General features: G+C 40.8%; 1 protein-coding gene across 11 annotated transcripts in view; it reads left to right on the top strand.

Moving 5' to 3' along the window:
* LOC100750381 (interferon-inducible protein AIM2) overlaps positions 1-19,859 on the top strand; it is a 49,648-nt gene that overhangs the window by 17,111 nt on the left and 12,678 nt on the right. For 5 of the 11 annotated variants that reach the window (XM_027418927.2, XM_027418925.2, XM_027418929.2 and 2 more), the window contains 3 exons: positions 2,068-2,159; positions 11,486-11,601; positions 12,680-12,964. In XM_027418927.2, coding sequence (XP_027274728.1) covers positions 12,700-12,964 — 265 coding nt within the window. In that variant the 5' untranslated portion in view covers positions 2,068-2,159; positions 11,486-11,601; positions 12,680-12,699. The remainder of the gene's footprint in view (positions 1-2,067; positions 2,160-11,485; positions 11,602-12,679; positions 12,965-19,859) is intronic. The other 6 variants (XM_027418926.2, XM_027418928.2, XM_035445751.1 and 3 more) reach the window with 2 other exon arrangements.

The raw sequence follows: 19,859 nt of genomic DNA, 5'->3' as shown, positions 1-19,859 counted from the left end.
AGGAAGAATTTTGTATTGTTTATTTGAATAAAAGACAAACAAGGAAGATGGTTGGGTCATAGACTATAATAAAATGTGAGAAATGGATATTTATGTATATATGTGTTTTAGCCATCAACACATAGAGGAGAGGCAGTTGGTATTTGGACAACACAGCTTCGTTGACATTGGGGTGAGGTGTTGGATACCCATCTGCAAAAGCACATTTTTTTTTCAAATTTAATTAGATAATCAGGCTGAAGCCCTTGACATTACAAATCAATAGATGATAGGGCCCGATTGACACATGGGAATCCTTGTGTGTCACATACCTTCATATTTGTGGTGGTCAATTATATCACTTGATTTATAAAACATCTTGGCGAGACAGAGATTTTATGTTACACACACACACACACACACACACACACACACACACACACACCCCTCACTTTGGTGTGCTAGGGACAATTCAGTCATCTGGACCTTCAGTTAGGCTGAGTATATCATATGACTGTGTGTCTGTCTTGGCCTCTGCCTTTCCTGTCCTTCTGTCCATCTGAAGCACTACTCTGTTTTATCACCACCTGCATTAACTCTTCCCGTAATTTTGTAATATTTATCCCACCTGACATGGTAGGTGAGAGGCAATTGTAAGTAGAAAGTTCCTAATTATGAAGGAAAATGCAACAGAAGAACCTGTCTTTTACACATAGAAATGGCGTGATAGATTATTATCATTAAAATCTCATTAGCAAATGATTATTATAAATGTCGGGCTGTAAACTGGAAAAGAAAACCTGCTCTCATTCCCAGGTATCCCCAGCACAGGGACGGACGGTCCTTTCATACAGATTTCACTTGCAGGATCAGAGGGCAACTGAGTCCCCTTACTGTCTGCCATGTCCCTACCCTCACCTCTGACTCATCCTTGTCACTCCTGTCATCAGTATGGTGGGACTGAGCAGACAGAGAGGGTCAAGAAAGAGAGAGGGATCTCTTTTTTTATTTTCATTGTTTAAAATTTGAATTAGAAACAAGATTGATTTACATGACAATCCCAGTTCCCTTCTCCCTCCCTTCCTCGCCTACCACCCCCCAACTAAACCCTACCTATCACATACCCTTTCCTCTATTCTTCACCTGACTCAACCTTTCTGCTCCCTCATGACCTCTGCATTCTTCCTTTTCTTCCCTTCTCATTCTCGTAGCTCCCTCCCCCCTCTTCCCATGCTCTCAATTTGCTCAGGGACAATGTTTGTCTATTTTAGGGTCCTCCTGTTTACTAGTTTCTCTGGAAGTGTGGATTGTAGGCTGGTAATCCTTTACTCTATGTCTAAAGTCCACATATGAGTGAGTACATATCATGTTTGTCTTTTTGAGAGAGGTTATGTCTTAAGTTTGGGTTATTATACATCTTGAATTCTAGTGTGTGGGTTGAGGATGAGTCTTGGTAAGTTGGGTTTAGAATAGTTTATGGATATTAGTAAAAAACATGCACTTAACAATTGTGGATTGAGCCAGGCAGTTGGTGGCACACACCTTTAATCCCAGCACTTGGGAGGCAGAAGTAGGTGGATCTCTATGAGTTTGAGGCCAGCCTGGTCTACAGAGTGAGTTCCAGGACAGACTACAAAGCTATGCAGAAAAGCACTGTCTTGAAAAAATGAAAAACCAACCAACCAACCAACCAACCAAACAACAACAACAAAAAACAATTGTGGATTGAGATCTCCATATATTTCATTCTCTTTGGTCATTGTTATTTTGAAACACAGACTTATATAGCCCAGGTTGGCCTTGAACTTACTTTGTAGCCAAAGATGGCTTCAAAATGATCTTCCTACTCCCTCCTCTTAAATGCACTACCATGGCTGGTCTGATGTGTACATTGATTTATAACCAATATGCTTGAATATAGTGCGTGTTCCAATAGTTTCCATTTGATGAAAATAGCAGAAATAATATAAAGAATGTCATAATACTAGTAATAATGCACAGTGCTTACTGAATATTTTATATTTTCCAGTTAACATTTCTTAGTATTTTAATTGTTTAAACTCTTTAAATTTTCATAATGCCCCATAGGTGCACTCGGGAACACTCCTGGACTAGGTATTTCAGAAGGCTGAGAGACTTAACTCAAGGTCACACAAGCTGATGTTATTTTCATTTGTAAGGTATATTATCATGAACCTCTGTGTATCATGTTCCTGTGATAGGAAGATCTGGATATTCTGGATTTGGTCTTGGGGGTTTTGGAAGAAGTGAACTGTATGGACAGACCTGGCTGGGATAATTGATTGATCAAAGGAACAGCAAGATCTTTTTAAGACAGCAGAACTCAAGAGTAGGGGAGTGAGGGATGTAGGAACAGACCCGACCAAAGGCTACTAGGTAAGTGTGCCAGTGTGAGAGCAGACAACACACTTGAGAAACAGAGGCCATTGGGCAGATAGTAGGTAAGGAGAACTCTCCACAGGGCAGCAAATGTATATGATCCTGCAGCTGTGGAAGCTTAGAGCTTTCTCCAAGGCCACTTGCTTTGTCCCTGTTGTCTGTTCATCTTTGTTTCAGGACAGTATAGCCCAGCATAAGCAAAGAAAGCTAGACCAGAAATTGGAAAATGGGGGCTAAAATCTGTAGATAACTAATTGCTTGTTTCCTAAATCTTAATAGAATTTAGAAGGTCTGAAATGGTCTTCTCTCTGGCTTTACTGAGCTGTAATTGACACAGATAACTGGTATGTGTTTACAGGACATAATGTACTGTCTTCCTGTGTATATACCTTGTGGAATGATTATCATAGAACCAAGCTAATTCACGTGTATATGTATGTACATATGTGTTTGTGTGCATTCGTGTGAGTGTGTGTGTGTGTGTGTCCTCACATAGGTATCCTTAATTGTAAGTATGTCATTAACATCTGAGATCTATTCTCTTAGCAAGTTTCAAATGTATCCTCCTCTATTGCTCTCCATACTCCTGTGCCCAGGCTTCTGGGACCCACAAGTTTCTGCTTCTTTTCTCTAGTGTCCTGACACTTCTTTGTGAGTCTCCCTTTCTCACTCTTCCCCTGCCCAGCATTGTGCTGTCTGAGCTCTGTGGGTCTCTATGGGATGCTTCCATCTCTCTCCTCTCCTCTCTACCACATTCTTTTCACAGCACCAGTTGCCATCTGTATTCTGATGCTGTCTGCATTATCCAGAGTTTTGACCTTTCATCTAAGCTCCAGGCTCATATATTCAATTAAACCTCTCTATTTACATATCTCCTGAGTACCTCAAATTGAACACTTCTCACACACAGTCCACATTATTGTCACCTGCCACGACCTCCTCCTCCTCTTCCTGTTTTTGCAGTGATGCCATTGTTCTCATGTTTTCCTGACCCAGCATCTTGGGTCTTAGCCTTCAATCTGCTGTCTTACGAACAGGGTTTGCTGTTGTTGTTGTTGTCTTGTTATTTTTTTCTGGGCACATGTCACATTTGGGTCTTTCCAGCATCTTACAAATACTTCACATGTATTAGTCCTACCCTCCTCCAACCTAGAAGCCAGGCAAACTTTCTGTTTCCTTTGCAGTGCAGATGTCTGCAGCAGACCAGGCTTGCCTAATGGGTGCTTTCCTGGTGAAGTTTGAGTCTGACATCTTTGGTATAAGAACTGGGACCATGTAGGACATGTATCTTGCCAATATGGCTGCTTTAGGAGTGTCTAGCTCTTAGGTACCAACTGAAGTTGCAATGGGACTGCTGGCACAGAGGCAGCGTTTGCATGCAAGTTGCAGCAGTTGCCATGGAGCCAGACCCTGACTTTCTGCAGGTGTCAGCAGCAGTGAGCATCTCCCTTCAGAACAGTTTTACTGTGTGGTTTGAGGTGTGGGTAGGGGAGAAGGTGGTGGCCCCTTTCCTGTGAGTTTATGCTGGACTTTGTTCCTTCAGCCTTCAGTGATCTCTGAGGGGTTATTATTTTTAAGAAAACAGATTTTATTAAACTACCTAGAGTCAATTCTGTTGTTTGCAGTGAAAATCTCAAACACTTTGAGGTTTTTTGATTCTGGTGTGGAAGGAAATATAGCTGTTTTCTGAGCTCTGTGACAGGCTCTGGGGATGATGGGCTGAGCAAGAAATGGGAATGGGCAGAACTGGGGGATCGTAGCACCTACCCTTCTAGGGTTTGCCTAATTTGCACTCCTAACAGTGCTTTTGTATATTGAGTATGGAGTTATTTCAATGTGTTTTTAAAAGGCAATGCATAACAGGGAGAAGAAAATGGACAATTTAGCAGAAAACAATAGACAAGCTAGTGGAGTTTTCCTGAGCAAGTAACTTCACATCTTCACTTCATGTCAGTTCAGGAGCTTAAGTTAGGAGGCAAGGTTATTTTAGTGTTTTGTAAGGTAATGTGGGAGAAGGTTAGCTCTCAGTGGCTGAGTGATAAAGTTTAGCTTTGTGTCTGAGACAATTATGTACCTGTGCGTGCATGCGTGTGTGCATGCGTGCGTGTGTGTGGTATGCTATATATAACATGCACATATGAACTATGAAATAGCTTCCATTCCACTTTATAGAATTCCTACTTGCTGAGGAGCTGACTCTGAGCCAGGTACTGTAGTGCATGTAGTGCTTGCCTTTAATTCCAGCCCCTGAAGGCATGAACCAAGTGAACCACCAGTTCAAGAGAAGTTTGGGATCAGAATGGAAATTATGTCTCAAAAGTTTTTTAAAAATAAAATCAATTCTGAACAAGATGAGTCTACGTGCTTCCTCCCCCTAATGAATCCATTATAAATTTGTTTATCTGGATGTAAACTAATTTTGTTTCTAAAATATTATTTATTTTATTGCAGATCATAATTGGCATTATGTTATTATGTGTGAGTCCTGGCGGTGATAGAATAGTGAAGTGTTTTAGCGAAAATTAGTGGGCTCCTTATGTTTTAGATTTAATCCATTTTTTATGAATTTATGCATTGGTTTGGCTTAAAACTCAAATAGTACCGGAACGGTGGGAAGAGTAGCTTCTTTGGGGATGGGGATATTGCTCAGTGGTAGAGTGCCAGCCTAGCATATACAATGTCCTTAGTTTTTTCCCCTCACACTGGGCAGAGAGAGAGAGAGAGAGAGAGACTGAGAATAACTCTGCCTCATATATTCCCATCCACTAGCAGCAACTATTTTAGACTTTTGTTTTTGTTTCTTCTGTTTTGAGGTAGGGTCTCTCTCTGAAGTCATGACTGGCATAGAGCTTGACATGCAGGCCAACTTGAGACAACTGTCTTATGCCTGCTTCTCAAGTGCTGCAATGTTAGGTGTGTGCCATTTTGCCTGGCCATGTTCAGCCTTTTATAATGATAATACACTTTTAATTTCCCAGTTTTAACTATGCTGGCATCTATCTTCAGTTTCCTGCAAACAAAGCTGAAAATGTAGCTTTCTCATGCCTCTCTTTTTTACCATTTTGAGAATTCCCACATCTCACAAGTATAGATGATTCCAATATTCAAGAGCAGTCATTTCACAGTTGCTGGCTAAATAGATGGGCATTTAGTGTTTTATACTACTGTATGAGTAAGCAAAACTCACAGTTAACAGAAAAAAAAAAACAGACAACTAGTGTGAAAAATGACAGGCAGGATATTGCCACAGATCCCATGGGTATTGAAAGCCTAATGAATACATTTGTGTACAATACTTTGAAAGCCTTGATGAGTTTTTCTAAAAATAATTTATTTAATTTTATTTTATGTACATTGGCATGAGGTTGTCAGATCCCCTGGAACTGGAGTTGCAGACAGTTGTGAACTGTCATGTGGGTGCTGAGAATTGAATCAGGGTCCTCTGGAAGAACAGCCAGTACTCTTAACCACCGAGCCATCTCTCCAGCCCAAGAGAGATTTTTAAAAAGCCATAACCAAAACCAAACCAAACAACAAAAGTCATTTACTTTTTAAAAAATATACGAGCAACAAACAAGTAGTGGTTGAAAGTGAAAACCCAATTTTATCTCCAAGAAATGATGTTATCTAGTCATAAATACAACTAAATATGTACAATATACATATAAAGAAAACCACAAAATGGAGAAAATAAATTGAAGAACAAAATAGAGACATAGCTAACGTTCATGGAGAGAAAGATTCAGTATTGTCCATAAGTCATTTTCCAACTTGTTTTATAAATTCAATGTAATCAAAATTATAATGAATGACCTCATGGATACTCAAAAGTTGATTTTAAATTTTATATGCTGTTTTCTGGGACTTTGTTTTTTACTTTTTTTTTTTGTTTGTTTGTTTTGTTTTTGTTTTTTGTTTTTTTTAAAGGGAGTGTGCTGGATGTCTCTACAATTTTGTTTAAATGACTGCAGAACCTGGAAAAGCTGTTGCTGCTATTGATGCATAACATATTGCCATTATTGCTCTTTTTATATAAATATAAATATAAGTTTATATTTATAAGCTAATTGAAACTCAAGTATGTGATGAATCCAAGGTGTTTCAGTTAGTGCTCACTTGTGCATGCAAATTTGATTTCATCCTTAGTAAGCAATAAAGTTATATGCTTGCCAAAAATAAAATAAGTGACACACTGGAAGACAAATGTCACACAATTTCAATTTTATGTGTAACCTAGAAATGATGAACTTATGGGAACAGCAGAATTGTGGCTATTAGGCTTCAATGTGTGTCTTTTAACAATGGGGAAACGATTGGTTTAAGGATATAAAACTGCAGTTGGACAAGAGGCATGGACTCTGTGAAGTCTTGAGGTCTACTGAGAGCATGATAAATATGGTTGATAACAATATGCTATATTTTAAAAGTTGTGAGATAGTATACTTTAAGTGTTCTCAAAACAAAAATGATGAATATGTGTGATATAACATGTTAATTGGTTTAATTTAGCCATGCCATTGTGAACATACTGTATTGTGTATCATAATTGTGCATGACTTTATTTATGAGCTAAATAAATGAATGGAAAAAATTATAAAAAAAGAAAAAAATTTATATGGAAAAAGTTCATGGAATCTTGAAGGATTCACCCACATTTGAGACTAAAAGTCAGACTGGAAACCAAGACAGGGTGACAGTGGGGAAATAATATACAATCAGGAGGCTGGAGAGGTTAAGAGTGCTTACTGCTCTTGCAGAGGACTCAGGTTGGGTTCTCAATACCCATATAGAACAGCTCACATCTGCTAGTATCTCCAGTTCTAGGGTATCCTATACCTCTTCTGGACTCCACGGTTTTCTATGCACTCATACAGGCCCCCACACATACATATAAAGAATCAAAACATTAAAAAAAAAACATGTAATCAGTGGGTCAGAGCACAAAGCCTAAATGTAGACCCAAATAAGCATGGTTAACTGAATGAATGACTTGGACAAAGGAGAAAAAGTAATGCAATAACTAAAAGGTACTTCCCCTTTCCCACTTTTAGTAAAAGCAGTTATTTTTCTCACTTAGTATATCCTGATTATAGTTCCCCCTCCCTCCACTTTCCTTAGAGCCTCCCCACCTCCTCTCCTATATGACTTTTCTCCCTTTCTGTCCCTCATTAGAAAATAAACAGTCTTATAAGGGACAATAATATAATATATAATATATAATATAAATAATATAATATAGTATAAACAGTGAGAGATAAAAGGGTGTCCTACATTGCCTGGATGGTTATGTGATCACAGGGCATGGTTAGATGGTCTTCATCCACCCTTGTGACTTCTGGAGTTTGCTTCTGTTAGAGCTGTTTGCATAACATGTTACTATATGTTTTAAATCATACCTCTACTTCCATGACTTCAAGTAGCTACTCAACACTTAGAACCTTCCCATTTGCATTTACACTCTCACTTCTGACCATCACTGTAAATATTTGCATCATCATTGATGATGCATTGAATTAGAAACAAATGCTCACATCAACAGCTTCAAACTCGGGGCAGGAGCCTGGGTAACGATGGAGGATTTTACGTGTAATTTTGTTTGCCCTCTGAGACCAGCAAATCCTTTTTTATTTTGATTTTTGGTTTTATTTTAGTTGGGTTTTAGTTTTGGGTCACGTGCTGTCATATAGCATAGACTTTAGAGTCAAACATTTGTGTACACCAGGGTGACCTTAAGATCTCAGTCTTGCCTTTATCCTCTATGTATGGTGAGAATGTCTGTTAGTGATCAGAAATCAAGTGCTCCTGTAAGTCTGTTTGCTACACAAGTACCAGGAAGTCTTCTGTTATTATTTTTTGCAGCCTCTCGGTTTCTTTTCTTTTCCTTTTTTTTTTTTTTTTTTTTGAGTCACTGTATCTTTAGGGTGAATCAACAGGAAGTGTCTACAAGAATTACTTTTTTTGGTAGCTAGGAAAGGAAGATTATCTCAGCTGATTTAGCTGGATCCTACCCGCTATGGACCTGGGGGCCTGGGAATCTTTGTGGTGCCTGGAGACAGAGGGCGGTGGTACTGTAAAACTGCTTCATGTGCCAGATGGAGACCAGCAGTACATGCTTGTGGGGCACCCAGGGATCAGAAGTGAAGCAGAGTGTTCTGTCAGGGGGACCTTATGGTTTGTCCATAAGTAAAGAAGACTGGGGGACGGGCCATGCTGCTCAGCCTCTGAGGATTTGAACCTGAGCAAATGACATCACCTTGGAAGGTAGACATTTCCTTTACTGTGACTTCAGCTCTGTCCCTTTTCCCTGGAGTCTCTTGATTGGACTCATTTCTCTTGAGCTTCAACCTGTCTTAAAGATTTCCTGCCGGCTTTTTTAAGAGACTGACATTTTCTGCAGTTCCTCTTGCAGGGTCCCGGAGGGACCTTCTAGGGCAGTAGCCCAGTGGCTTAGTGACTTAAAAACCTCATCCAGCACTGGGAGTCTCTGAGTAAATGCCTTTTCTCCCTCCGTGTGACACTGGCCACATCTGCCCATGAGCCCTCTGATTTAGCCCAGACAACGAGCCAGCAATTTCACTCCAGCTTGCAAGAGCTCAAGCTTCAAACCTCTCCATTCCCTTCTGTTCTGCCTCCTCTGTCTTTTCAAAACACAGCTTTAGAAAAACACCCTTTCATCTTCTTTTTCCAGTTTTAAACACAAGCCATCACCTCCCATCCCGGGTTAAACTGCTATTTGTCATAAAACACCACTCCCTCTAATCTGTCTATCATTTGTTTTTTATATTCATAGCTGACTTTGAGTGATTACTCGTACGTCATTCTGTTACACGTTCCTGATTCAATGGCATGGCATTGTAACAGTAGTCATTTAACGGTTCTGATCACCTCTCCTCCACTTTACACTTGAGGATGTAGACACTTTAGAAGGTTGTAATTTACCAGATGTCACACAGCTAGCAAATGGCAGACTCGGGATCCGAGTCTGTGTCTGTCTAGCTATATAGTTGTCAGCCGTAGGCAGCAAATGAACACAGTGGGAAATCCTTAAGAATTCAGAACTCTTGGCACGAGGAAGGTGGGTGTCTGTCCCGCACAGCTGACATCAGGTACAGGAAATGGAGAGTGGGTTTCCTTTGTTTGAGGTGGTGTGCTGCAGAGGAATCACCCTAAGGCTCACTCACACATGCAGTTTCCCTTTTGTTCTTCTATACCGAAATTCGCTGCCCCTTCTAGATCATTCTCATCAGTGTGGAACCAGTCTAATTTCTCCCATGGCAGAAAGCAAGCAAGCAAGCAAGCAAGCAAGCAAGCAAGCAAGCAAGCAAGCAAGCAAACACACATGCACAAATTACTTTCTCCATTTCCTGCCCTGCCTCAATCTTCTATCTCATTTCCTTGGCCCTTTTACAGCTTCCTGTCCCTGTCCCTCTACTTGTCACTTAATTCCATGACAGATCTGTAGTCCACAGGTTACCTAGCATTACAGCAAAACAAACAAGCAGAAGAGACACAGTTGGTTCTTTGTTTACTTTAAGCATGATCTTTTCTTAGCTTCTGGAACACAAATGTACTTTCATTTGTTACCTCCCTCAACAGCCACTTCCTGAAAGGGCTGCTAGGTCTGTTATTGGCAGTGGCCAGAGTTAGCTCTGACTTGTTTCATCTCTCTCTCTCTCTCTCTCTCTCTCTCTCTCTCTCTCTCTCTCTCTCTCTCTCTCTTGCATGTCTTCTGGTGAAATCACCCATTATGAGTGCATCCAGGTCTGTGCCACACCAGTAGAGGCACAGGCCAAAATATGACACCATGACAGCCGGGCCCAGTCTCTGCTTGGTGATAGCCATGTCTTAATCTGGTAACACTAACTGGTTAGTCTGGTGACACTAACCTGAAGCCAGCTGATGCCCAAGCCTAGGATCCAGCAAGGGCACCATTACACCTGGGTCTCACAGTCAGAGAAAAGCATGGAGTTTGAGTAGGACTGTGTACTTTGCCCACTTCAAGGCTGGCAACAATAAAGCCAAACTTGAGTCTGCCCCGCTGGCATGCAGGCAGCTGTTTAAATGCTAGTGCTATCTGGGAGACTTCATCTGTGAACAGTGGCCTGGCTCTAAAGGCTTTTCTTTTCTGATTTCCACCAGTTCCCATCACAGTAAGCAGAATTCTGGGCTAGTTGCCTGTGGCTGGAGTCCTCTTCCTCCATTCTTGTGCCCCAGCTAGATCCAAGGAGGAGAGCTAGAGGAAATCAGCAGTCTGGCTAACATAGTTAGAGTTGCTCATTTTAGCCCAGGGCAGTGCTTCATTGTGATGGCCTGGAGCTGAGTGTAAAGCCTAAAGCCTGGACTTAACTCCTTGTCCCGCTGAGCTCCACAATTCACGGGCCTGAAAACATACCACCATGAACAAATCTAGACGCAATGGTCTCTCAAATGACTTCTTTGGGTATGGGGAGGGTAGTTTGGACTGTAAACAGTTGATCAAAGTTTGTGTGCCTGTGGGAAGATGGTTGCTCAGGGTGCTTATTTAGCTGCCATCTTGTTCTGCTATCTTTCAACTGGGCTTCTTAGTCAAACCGGATGCACCCCTAATACAGCCCAGAACATAGAGATGCTTAGAGCTGTTTTTAGTTGGAGAAGCCTAGCCTACTCACCCCACAAGAGTTTAGTGAATACTTGCTGTATCCCTGGTGCTATTTTAGGAGCTAGGACTGCAGAAATGAACAATGGAGCCCTTGCCCACAAGTCACTTTCATCCCAGCACAGAATGTGAACTAAAACACAAACAAAAACTACGGGATTTCTAAGTAGACAAGTAGAGAAGAAAGGAAACAGTGTGTGGTAACAGAGAGGAACAGGGCCAGGTCCTGTTTCATAAAATGCACCCACGGAAGGTTGAGCAGAAATCTACAGAGGCTGGGTTTCAGCTATGCAGACACCCTGTGAAGACAGATAAATGGTTTCAGCAAGGGATAAACATGACAATTATTATATTATTATTAAAATTGCCAGTGAGTTAGATATAGTTAATTAAGGAATGGGTGTCTTCAAATCATACCCAATAAATCTATATATAATATAATTAATATATATAATCTTTTTAAATTTAAAGGTGTTATTTCACATTCTTCGAATAATACGAAGGCAGTTAACAAAAAAAAGAGAAAAGGGATTGAATTTAGGAGACTTGAGGTTGAGCCATCTACCTTACAAGCTGTGTGGCATCAGGTAAGCCATTCCACTTTGAATACTAAATTTAACCTACAATTGCTGATGTTTTTCAGGGAGGCCATACTGGCCACCTCTGTGTGGTGGCAAGAATCCTCCTAATTTAGAGATAAGTCAGTCCTGCCTATATGCTTTTTTCCCCATCTTCTAAGCTTCCTGTGCAAGCACTTTGAATGCACATTGTACATGGCATAGCACTGTGAAATTACAGCTGCACCTACTGCTGGCCATGAGGCGGCCAATCAGAAGTGAATGCATTTCCTTTGCATATAACCCACCCTCTAACCACTTCACTTTTTTTTTTTAATGTGGTGCTTGCCATTGGACCCAGGGCATCCTGCATAGTAGTTATATGGTCTACTACTGAGTTTCATCCAACAAATATGTGAGAACTTTTCAAGTAGACTTATTATGTAACAAAATGCAAACTGTAAGCAAATAAGGTAAAGAACCTTCACAGAAATCAGTTTTATTTTTTTCATGTAAAATGTTATTAAATGCAATTATATTTCTATTGAAGAGAGATAGAGGAAAATGAAGGTTTCACACAGACCAGCAGGAAGCATGCTGATATAATTAGCATGCTACACATACTAAGCCAAAGGAGATTTCCTTCCTCAGTGCTGTCAAAAAGACTGGTGCACTGGGGCAGAGTTATCACTGTGGCTATTTTGGGTGTATTTCTTAAGGATGCTGATGGTAGTTTAGGGTATAGAGTATGAGCAACACCCATGTAAGCAGAGCCACTCCATCCCTTCCTACCTGCCCAGTCTTTGCCAGGAACAATAGCATTGCCACATTAACCATACTTTTTGTAGCTCAGTGTCATTGGCTGCACTGGTGGGGACCCTCAAGGTCTTTGGCGAGTTGTTTTCCTCTCATGACATCCTCTACCTGGTTCTCTCCCAAGTAACTAATTATTAGTCATGTCAAACATACTCTTACATGTCTTTGGAGCACTTTTCAACTTGGCTGTCAATAATCTTCTTACAGATGTGGTTTTTCTGCTGAGCACTCACCTTGACTATCCTGAATATAGACTTGTTTCCAGTCCTGTAGTCTTACGGTTTTGTTTCAGGCTGATCTCGAGGCTGTGAGATGGAGAATGAATATAGAGAGATACTGTTGTTGTCCGGCCTGGATGAAATCAAGGAGGAGGAACTGAAACGGTTCAAGTTCTTGGTCCCAAATGAGTTTGAGATCTCAAGGAGCAGACTGGAGGAGGCTACAAACAGGACAGAGTTAGCGGACCAACTGATTCAGAGTGCAGGCCCAGCATCTGCGGTGACAAAGACCATTCATATTTTCCGGAAATTGAGTTATATGCATGCTGCAAACCGTCTTGAGGAACAAAAGCAGAAAGGTATGTGGACGTGCCCCTCCTGTAATAACACGAGAGAGAGAAACCCTTAGGAGTGTTGTAGGGAATTAATTTGCCTAATCACCAGTCCCTTGGCCTCCCTGCCTGGGAGTCACTAAAAAGGGTGTTACAGATTCCTCAGCCACTTGCCACAAATGCCAGCAGTTAGGGCTGCCACCCATTGTCTTCACTCTACTTGCAGAAACTTCGGACACAGGATGGCAGTGTTAATGTTCCAGTGGAGAAGGAAATTTTCTCCATCTGTCTCAGCCCCACTGGACCTGTTTTCTCTCCACCTACCAGGTCTCACAGCTGCTTGATGAAATAACTATTCAGAGACTTAATATATAATTATAATTGTTTGGCCATTAGCTTAGGCTTCTTACTGGCTAGCTCTCTCTTAATTGTTAACCCATTACTATTAATCTGTGTATCTCCACATGGCTGTGGCTTACCTAAGTGATGCCCTGTAGTTTTTCTTTTTTAATTATTGTTTCCTTTTAAGCAACAGCTATCCTACTCGATAACTGCCACTCCTGTTCCCTCAGGCACCGACTCTTTCAAAGCTACTAAGAAAACTTATTTAAATCTCTGTCCCACTAAAAAACTAGAGACGCAAAGGTTGAGGTAGAGCAGCTAACCTAGCTCACCTCTTCCAGTCCTCCAACAAGTGCTCGTTCTCATCCCTCCTTTTAAACCCTTCTCCACCTGGCTCCTCCCTACGACTTCTTGTTGGCTAGTTGCTGACACAGCCTGCTGACTGCCGGTGAATTTTATGTAATCAAGCACGTCTTTGAATCATTAAACAAATGTTCCAGAGCATAAACAAAAGTAACCAACCTTAAGATAATATTCTACAGCAGTCAAGGTCTCGTTACACAGTACTTAAGGCTTGCTTTCACACTTTGCTGAAGGCCTGACAATAACATCAAGAAAGCACAGCCTTGAACGGACAAACCAGAGAATCTTCTAACTTTGCCACAGACTATCGACTTCTGTACTGAGCCAGCCCACCATGGTCCTGGTCACTCTTTCTTTAGGAAGCCTTTTAAAATTCTGCACAGATATAAGTTGTTACGTAATTTTGAGGAACTTAGAGCAAGGCCTGATCCTTTATTTTCAAAGGGTGGCTGAAATTTAGAAGGAATATATAGTTCTTTCATATGGCCACAGGGTGGCAGTAAGAACACATAATTGCTTCAGGTAGCTACTTTGTTTAATACTATCAAGCCAAATGAATACATTTGCTGTCTTTTACTGTGCTACTCCCCACCCCCATCAGTCCATATTCCTGATTTTTTTTTCTGGATAAAATGATATAAACCTTCTTACCCATTTCCCCCTCTATTTTACTGTTTCTAATGATGGTGGGATTATAGCAGTTTGATTAGCTCAAAATGACCTACTGTGAGACCTGGCTGAAAACCCATCTGCAGCTCTGCTTGCTGACCTAGAAGTCAGTTTAGTTCCTATACAGCTTCAAAGCTCTATCTGAAGCCATCTTCGAGCCCGCTTGAAGTGCAGCACAGCTGTGTCAGTGATGCCTCGGGCTGTTGGGTAATGCCTGTCGATTTCTGGGTTGTTTCCCAGCAGTCTCACTTAGCATTTATTCTGGCAAATGTTCATCGTGTCTAGTCATGACCTTGTCTCAAGAAAACTGGAGATATCTGAACAAGTTAAAAAATGTCGTTAGAGAATGACATCAGGGTTCTGCCTAATAAACAAGGCTCGAACAGGAAATCTGATGAAAAAATAGGAGGACACATAAGTGTGATAAAACCAAGCAATTCTAACCAAATTCTTTAAATATAACCATAAGTTAGATAGATGAAAAGTGTGTGTTATGAAAGAAAACGAGAAGTATCCAGTGGGAAGATGACGCTCTGCCAAATGCCTCCACAGTAACATTCTGAATGACATTTAATAAAAGACCAGTGCTGTGGTGGGAGAGGATGATGTGTTTATTCTTCTGGGACCCCAGGACTCTCTTTTCTCCTCTCCTATACTGTCCATATAGACTGAATGTTTTTATGTGCATGTTTTTCAAAAGAAATTCATAGAACATTGGAAGATCACTTTAACATCTTGCAAACATTTCTAGTCATTTTGACATTTAGTCACATGCCAACATCATTTACAAAGTGCATGCTACATAACAGCTAAATGGACTTAAAATATGACAAAAACTCTATTAATGTTTTAAGTAAGTTTATGGTTTTGTGTTGGGCTGAATTCAGAGCTGTTCCAGGCTCTTGTGACCCACAGACCCTGGGGTAGACATGTTCCTGGCTCTTGTGACCCACAGACTCTGGGTTAGACATGCCCTGGGCTCATGTGACCCACAGACTCTAGGGTAGACATGTTCCTGGCTCTTGTGGCCCACAGACTCTGGGCCTACTTTGCCTACAAGAACAAAGGTCTCTGTAAACATCCCTGACCAAGACTCAACCACTTTTTGTTGTCTAAAACATAGTGACAGAATACCTACTTATGTGACTAGAGAGTTCACTCTATTGCTGGCTATATTCAATAAATCATTTGATTTCCAACAAAACCAAATCCATGAACATCACTGAAATGGTTCAGATTCTCTGAGAAACCATAGCTAATAATTTCTTATGACATGCTTTGTCCATGAGTTTCTTAAATTATTGAACATTGACCACCTTGATAGATGGTCACATCAAAATTAAGACAAGAAGTGGCTTTTTCAGAGTAAAATAAAACCCAACCATTGACCTGGGTACCCAGGCTATATCATAAAGCTTAAAAAATGAATATGTCACTCCTTTGACAATCCACTTATCCATTCACAAATGTTCCTTGAATTTTTAATGGTTATTGGCAACTGTTTTAGGCTCAGGAAATTAGAGTTCAATCCAATTTTCAGATTTTTGTAACATTTATTATAATAATTAATTATTGTGGGAATTACCAATATGGAGCCAGGGAATTTATTAGGTAAAAGCCTTACTTACAGAGCGACCTAGCCAGCCGGCGGGGCAGCAGTAAGTACAGCAAGCCAAAGATGAAACAGAAGAAGGGGCCTGCCAGGTGCGTGCCCCTCACTCTTAAACCTTCCATACATCACCCTGACCACGCCCTAGAAGGCGTGGTTAGGCACACCTGTAGCCAGCCCCTAGCAGGAGTGGTTACAGTTTCCCCTACAATTAATTGTAGGTATAGTTTTTAAAAATACATTTTTCTTTTAAACCTTCTATTATAGATAAGTTTTCCTTCTATTTTTCCGTATAGTATTCTAAATATGACTACATATGACTTACGATATTGAATTCTGTATATTTGTATTTATTTATTAATCAATTAGCTCCACTTTTAATCTTAAAGCCTTAAAGAACTCCTTTGACAAGTCCTGAAAGGTGAAGCTAGGCGCTTGCCTTTTGATTTTCACATCTTCCTTTTAAAAATCCCTTTTAACACTTATCTATTTAATTTGGCAGTGTGGGAGTCATATGTGTGTCCCAGCACATGTATGATGATGAGAAGATAGCTTGTAGGGCTCAGTTCTCTCGGTCCAGCAAGGGAGATTTGGAGCTGAACTCAGGTCATCAGGTTTGGAGACAAATGTCCTTATCCACTGAGCCATCTTGTTAGTTTACTTCTCCCTCTTGTTGAAGGACAGTTCTCTAGGTAAAATATTCTTTTTTTTTCAATTTATTTATTAGTTCTAGTTAGGGAACAAGCTTGTTTCACATGTAAGTCCCTTCTCCCTCTCCCTCCCCTCATGCCCATCCCTCCTCCCTCACCCCCAACCTATTCCCCACCCCATCCACCCACCACTCCCCAGGCAGGGTAGAGCCCTCAATGGGGGCTCTGCAAAGTCCACCAAATCTTCCTGTGCTGGTCCTGGCCCTTCCCCATGTGTCCAGGGCCAGAGTGTAACCCTTCACGTGGGATAAGCTCTCAAAGTCCCTTCTTGCACCAGGAAAAAATACTAATCCACCACCAGAGGCTCCCTGGAGTGCAGAGGCCTCCTTATTGACATCCATGTTCAGGGGTCTGGCTCAGTCTTGTACTGGCCTCCCAGACAGCATCTGGGGTGGATGTGCCCTTCCTTGTTCAGGCCAACTGTTCCTGTTAGGTTTCTCCAACCTGGTACAGACCCCTTCACTCTTCATTCCTCCCTCTCTTCAACTGAATTCCCGATTTCAGCTCAGTGTATATCTGTGGATGTCTGTCTCTGCTTCCATCAGCCACTGGATGAGGGCTCTAGGATGGCATAAAGAGAAGTCATCAATCTCATTTTAGGGGAAGGGCTTTTAGGTTATCCTCTCCACCATTGCCTGGATTGTCAGATCATGTCATCCTTGTAGGTCTCTGGAGATCTCCCTGGTTCCAGATCTCTTCTCGGACCTATAGTGGCTCCCTCTGATATGGTATCTCTCATCCTGCTCTCTCTCCTCTATTCTTCCACCAACTCAATATTTCTGCTCCTCCATTTCCTCTCCTGTACTCCTGTTCTTCTTGTGCTCTTATTGTGGCAGCACCCTCTCCCCTACCCTCATGCTCCCAATCAGCTCAGGAGTTCATGCCATTTCCCATTTCTGGGGTCCATTTATCCCTTAGAGTTCTTCATGTTTCCTAGTTTCTTTGGTGAAGAGGATTATAGGCTGGTAATCCTTTGTTCTATGTCTAAAATTCATATATGAGTGAATACATACCATGTTTGTCTTTTTGTGACTGGGTTACTTCACTCAGGATGGTTTCTTCTAGTTTCCTCCATTTGCCTGCAAATTTCAAGATTCCATTGCTTTTTTCTGCTGAGTAGTACTCCATTGTATAAATGTACCACATTTTCTCAATCCATTCTTCAGTTGAGGGGCATCTAGGTTGCTTCCAGGTTCTGGCTATTACAAACAATGCTGCTATGAACATGGTTGAACATATGTCCTTGTTGTATGAACATGCCCTATTTGGGTATATACCCAAGAGAGGAATGGCTGGATCTTGAGGTAGACTGATTCCCATTTTTCTGAGCAACCGCCATACTGATTTCCAGAGTGGTCTTACAAGTTCGCACTACCACCAGCAATGGAGGAGTGTTCCTTTTTCTCCGTATCCTCTCCAGCATAGATTGTCATTGGTGTTTTTGATTTTAGCCATTTTGACAAGTGTGAGGTGGTATCTCAGAGTTGTTTTGAGTTGCATTTCTCTGATGGCCAAGGATTTTGAGCACTTTCTTTAGTGACTTTCAGCCATTTCAGATTCCTCTGTTGAGAATTCTCTATTTAGTTCTGTACCTCACTTTTTAATTTCATTGTTTGGTGTTTGGTGGCTAGCTTCTTGAGTTCCTAATATATTTTGGAAATCAGTCCTCTGTCAGATGTGGGTTGGTGAAGATCTTTTCCCATTCTGTGGGTGGTCGTTTTGTCCTACTGACTGTTTCCTTTGCCTTGCAGAAGCTTCTCAGTTTCAGGAGGTCCCATTTATTAATTGCAGACCTCAATGTCTGTGCTACTGGAGTAATGTTCAGGAAGCAGTCTCCTGTGCCAATTTGTTCAAGGGTAATTCCCACTTTCTCTTCTAGAAGATTCAGTGTGGCTGGATTTATGGTGAGATCTTTGATCCATTTGCACTTAAGTTTTGTGCATGGTGACAGGTATGGATCTATCTGCAATTTTTCTGCATGTCCGAATCCAATTGTACCGGAACCATTTGTTGAAGATGCTATCTTTTTTCCATTGTATAGATTTAGCACCTTTGTCAAAAATAAGGCATTCGTAGGTGCATGGGTTAATATCAGGGTTTTCAATTCAATTCCATTGGTCTATTTGTCTATTTTTGTGCCAATACCAAGCTGTTTTCAGAACTATGGCTTTATAGTAGAGCTTGAAGTCGGGGATGGTGGTGCCTCCAGAAGATCCTTTATTGTAAAGAGTTGTTTTGGCTACCCTGGATTTTTTATTTTTTCATATAAAGTTGAGTATTGTTCTTTCAATGTCTGTGAAAAACTGTGTTGGGATTTTGATGGGGATTGCATTGAATCTGTAGATTGCTTTTGGCAGGATTGCCATTTTTACTATGTTAATTCTACCTATCCAAGAGCATGGGAGATCTTTCCATTTTCTGGTATCTTCTTTAATTTCTTTCTTTAAAGTCTCAAAGTTCTTATTGTACAGGTCTTTCAATTTTTTGGTTAGTGTTACCCCAAGATATTTTATGTTGCTTGTGGATATTGTGAAAGGTGATCTTTCCCTGATTTCTTTCTCATTGGATTTATCATCTGTATATAGTAGGGCTGCTGATTTTTTTGAGTTAATTTTGTATCCTGCTACCTTGTTGAAGGTGTTTATCTGCCGTAGGAGTCCCCTGGCAGAGTTTTTCGGGTCACTAATGTAGACTATCATGTCGTCTGCAAATAGTGAGAGTTTGACTTCTTCCTTTCCAATTTGTATCCCTTTGATCCCCTTTTCTTGTCTTATTGCTCTAGCCAGAACTTCAAGTACAATATTGAAGACATATGGAGAGAGTGGACAGCCTTGTCTTGTTCCTGATTTTAGAGGAAAAGCTTTGAGTTTCTCTCCATTTAGTTTGATGTTGGGAATTGGTTTGGTGTATATTGAGTTTATCATGTTTAGATATGTTCCTGTTATTTCTGTTTTCCCCAAGATCTTTATCATGAAGGGATGTTGGATTTTGTCAAAAGCTTTTTTAGCATCTAGTGAGATGATCACGTGGTTTTTCTTTTTCAGTTTGTTTATATGGTGGATTACATTGATGAATTTTCGTATGTTGAACCATCCTTGCATCTCTGGGATGAAGCCTACTTGATCATGGTGGATGATTTTTCTGATATGTCCTTGGATTCGGTTCGCCAATATTTTATTGAGTATTTTAGCATCGCTGTTCATGAAGGATATTGGTCTATAGTTCTCTT

This window comes from Cricetulus griseus, chromosome 5 (genome assembly GCF_003668045.3).
Source record: "Cricetulus griseus strain 17A/GY chromosome 5, alternate assembly CriGri-PICRH-1.0, whole genome shotgun sequence".
Classification (NCBI taxonomy): Eukaryota; Metazoa; Chordata; class Mammalia; order Rodentia; family Cricetidae; genus Cricetulus; species Cricetulus griseus.
This window is presented reverse-complemented; position numbering and strand designations above follow the sequence as displayed.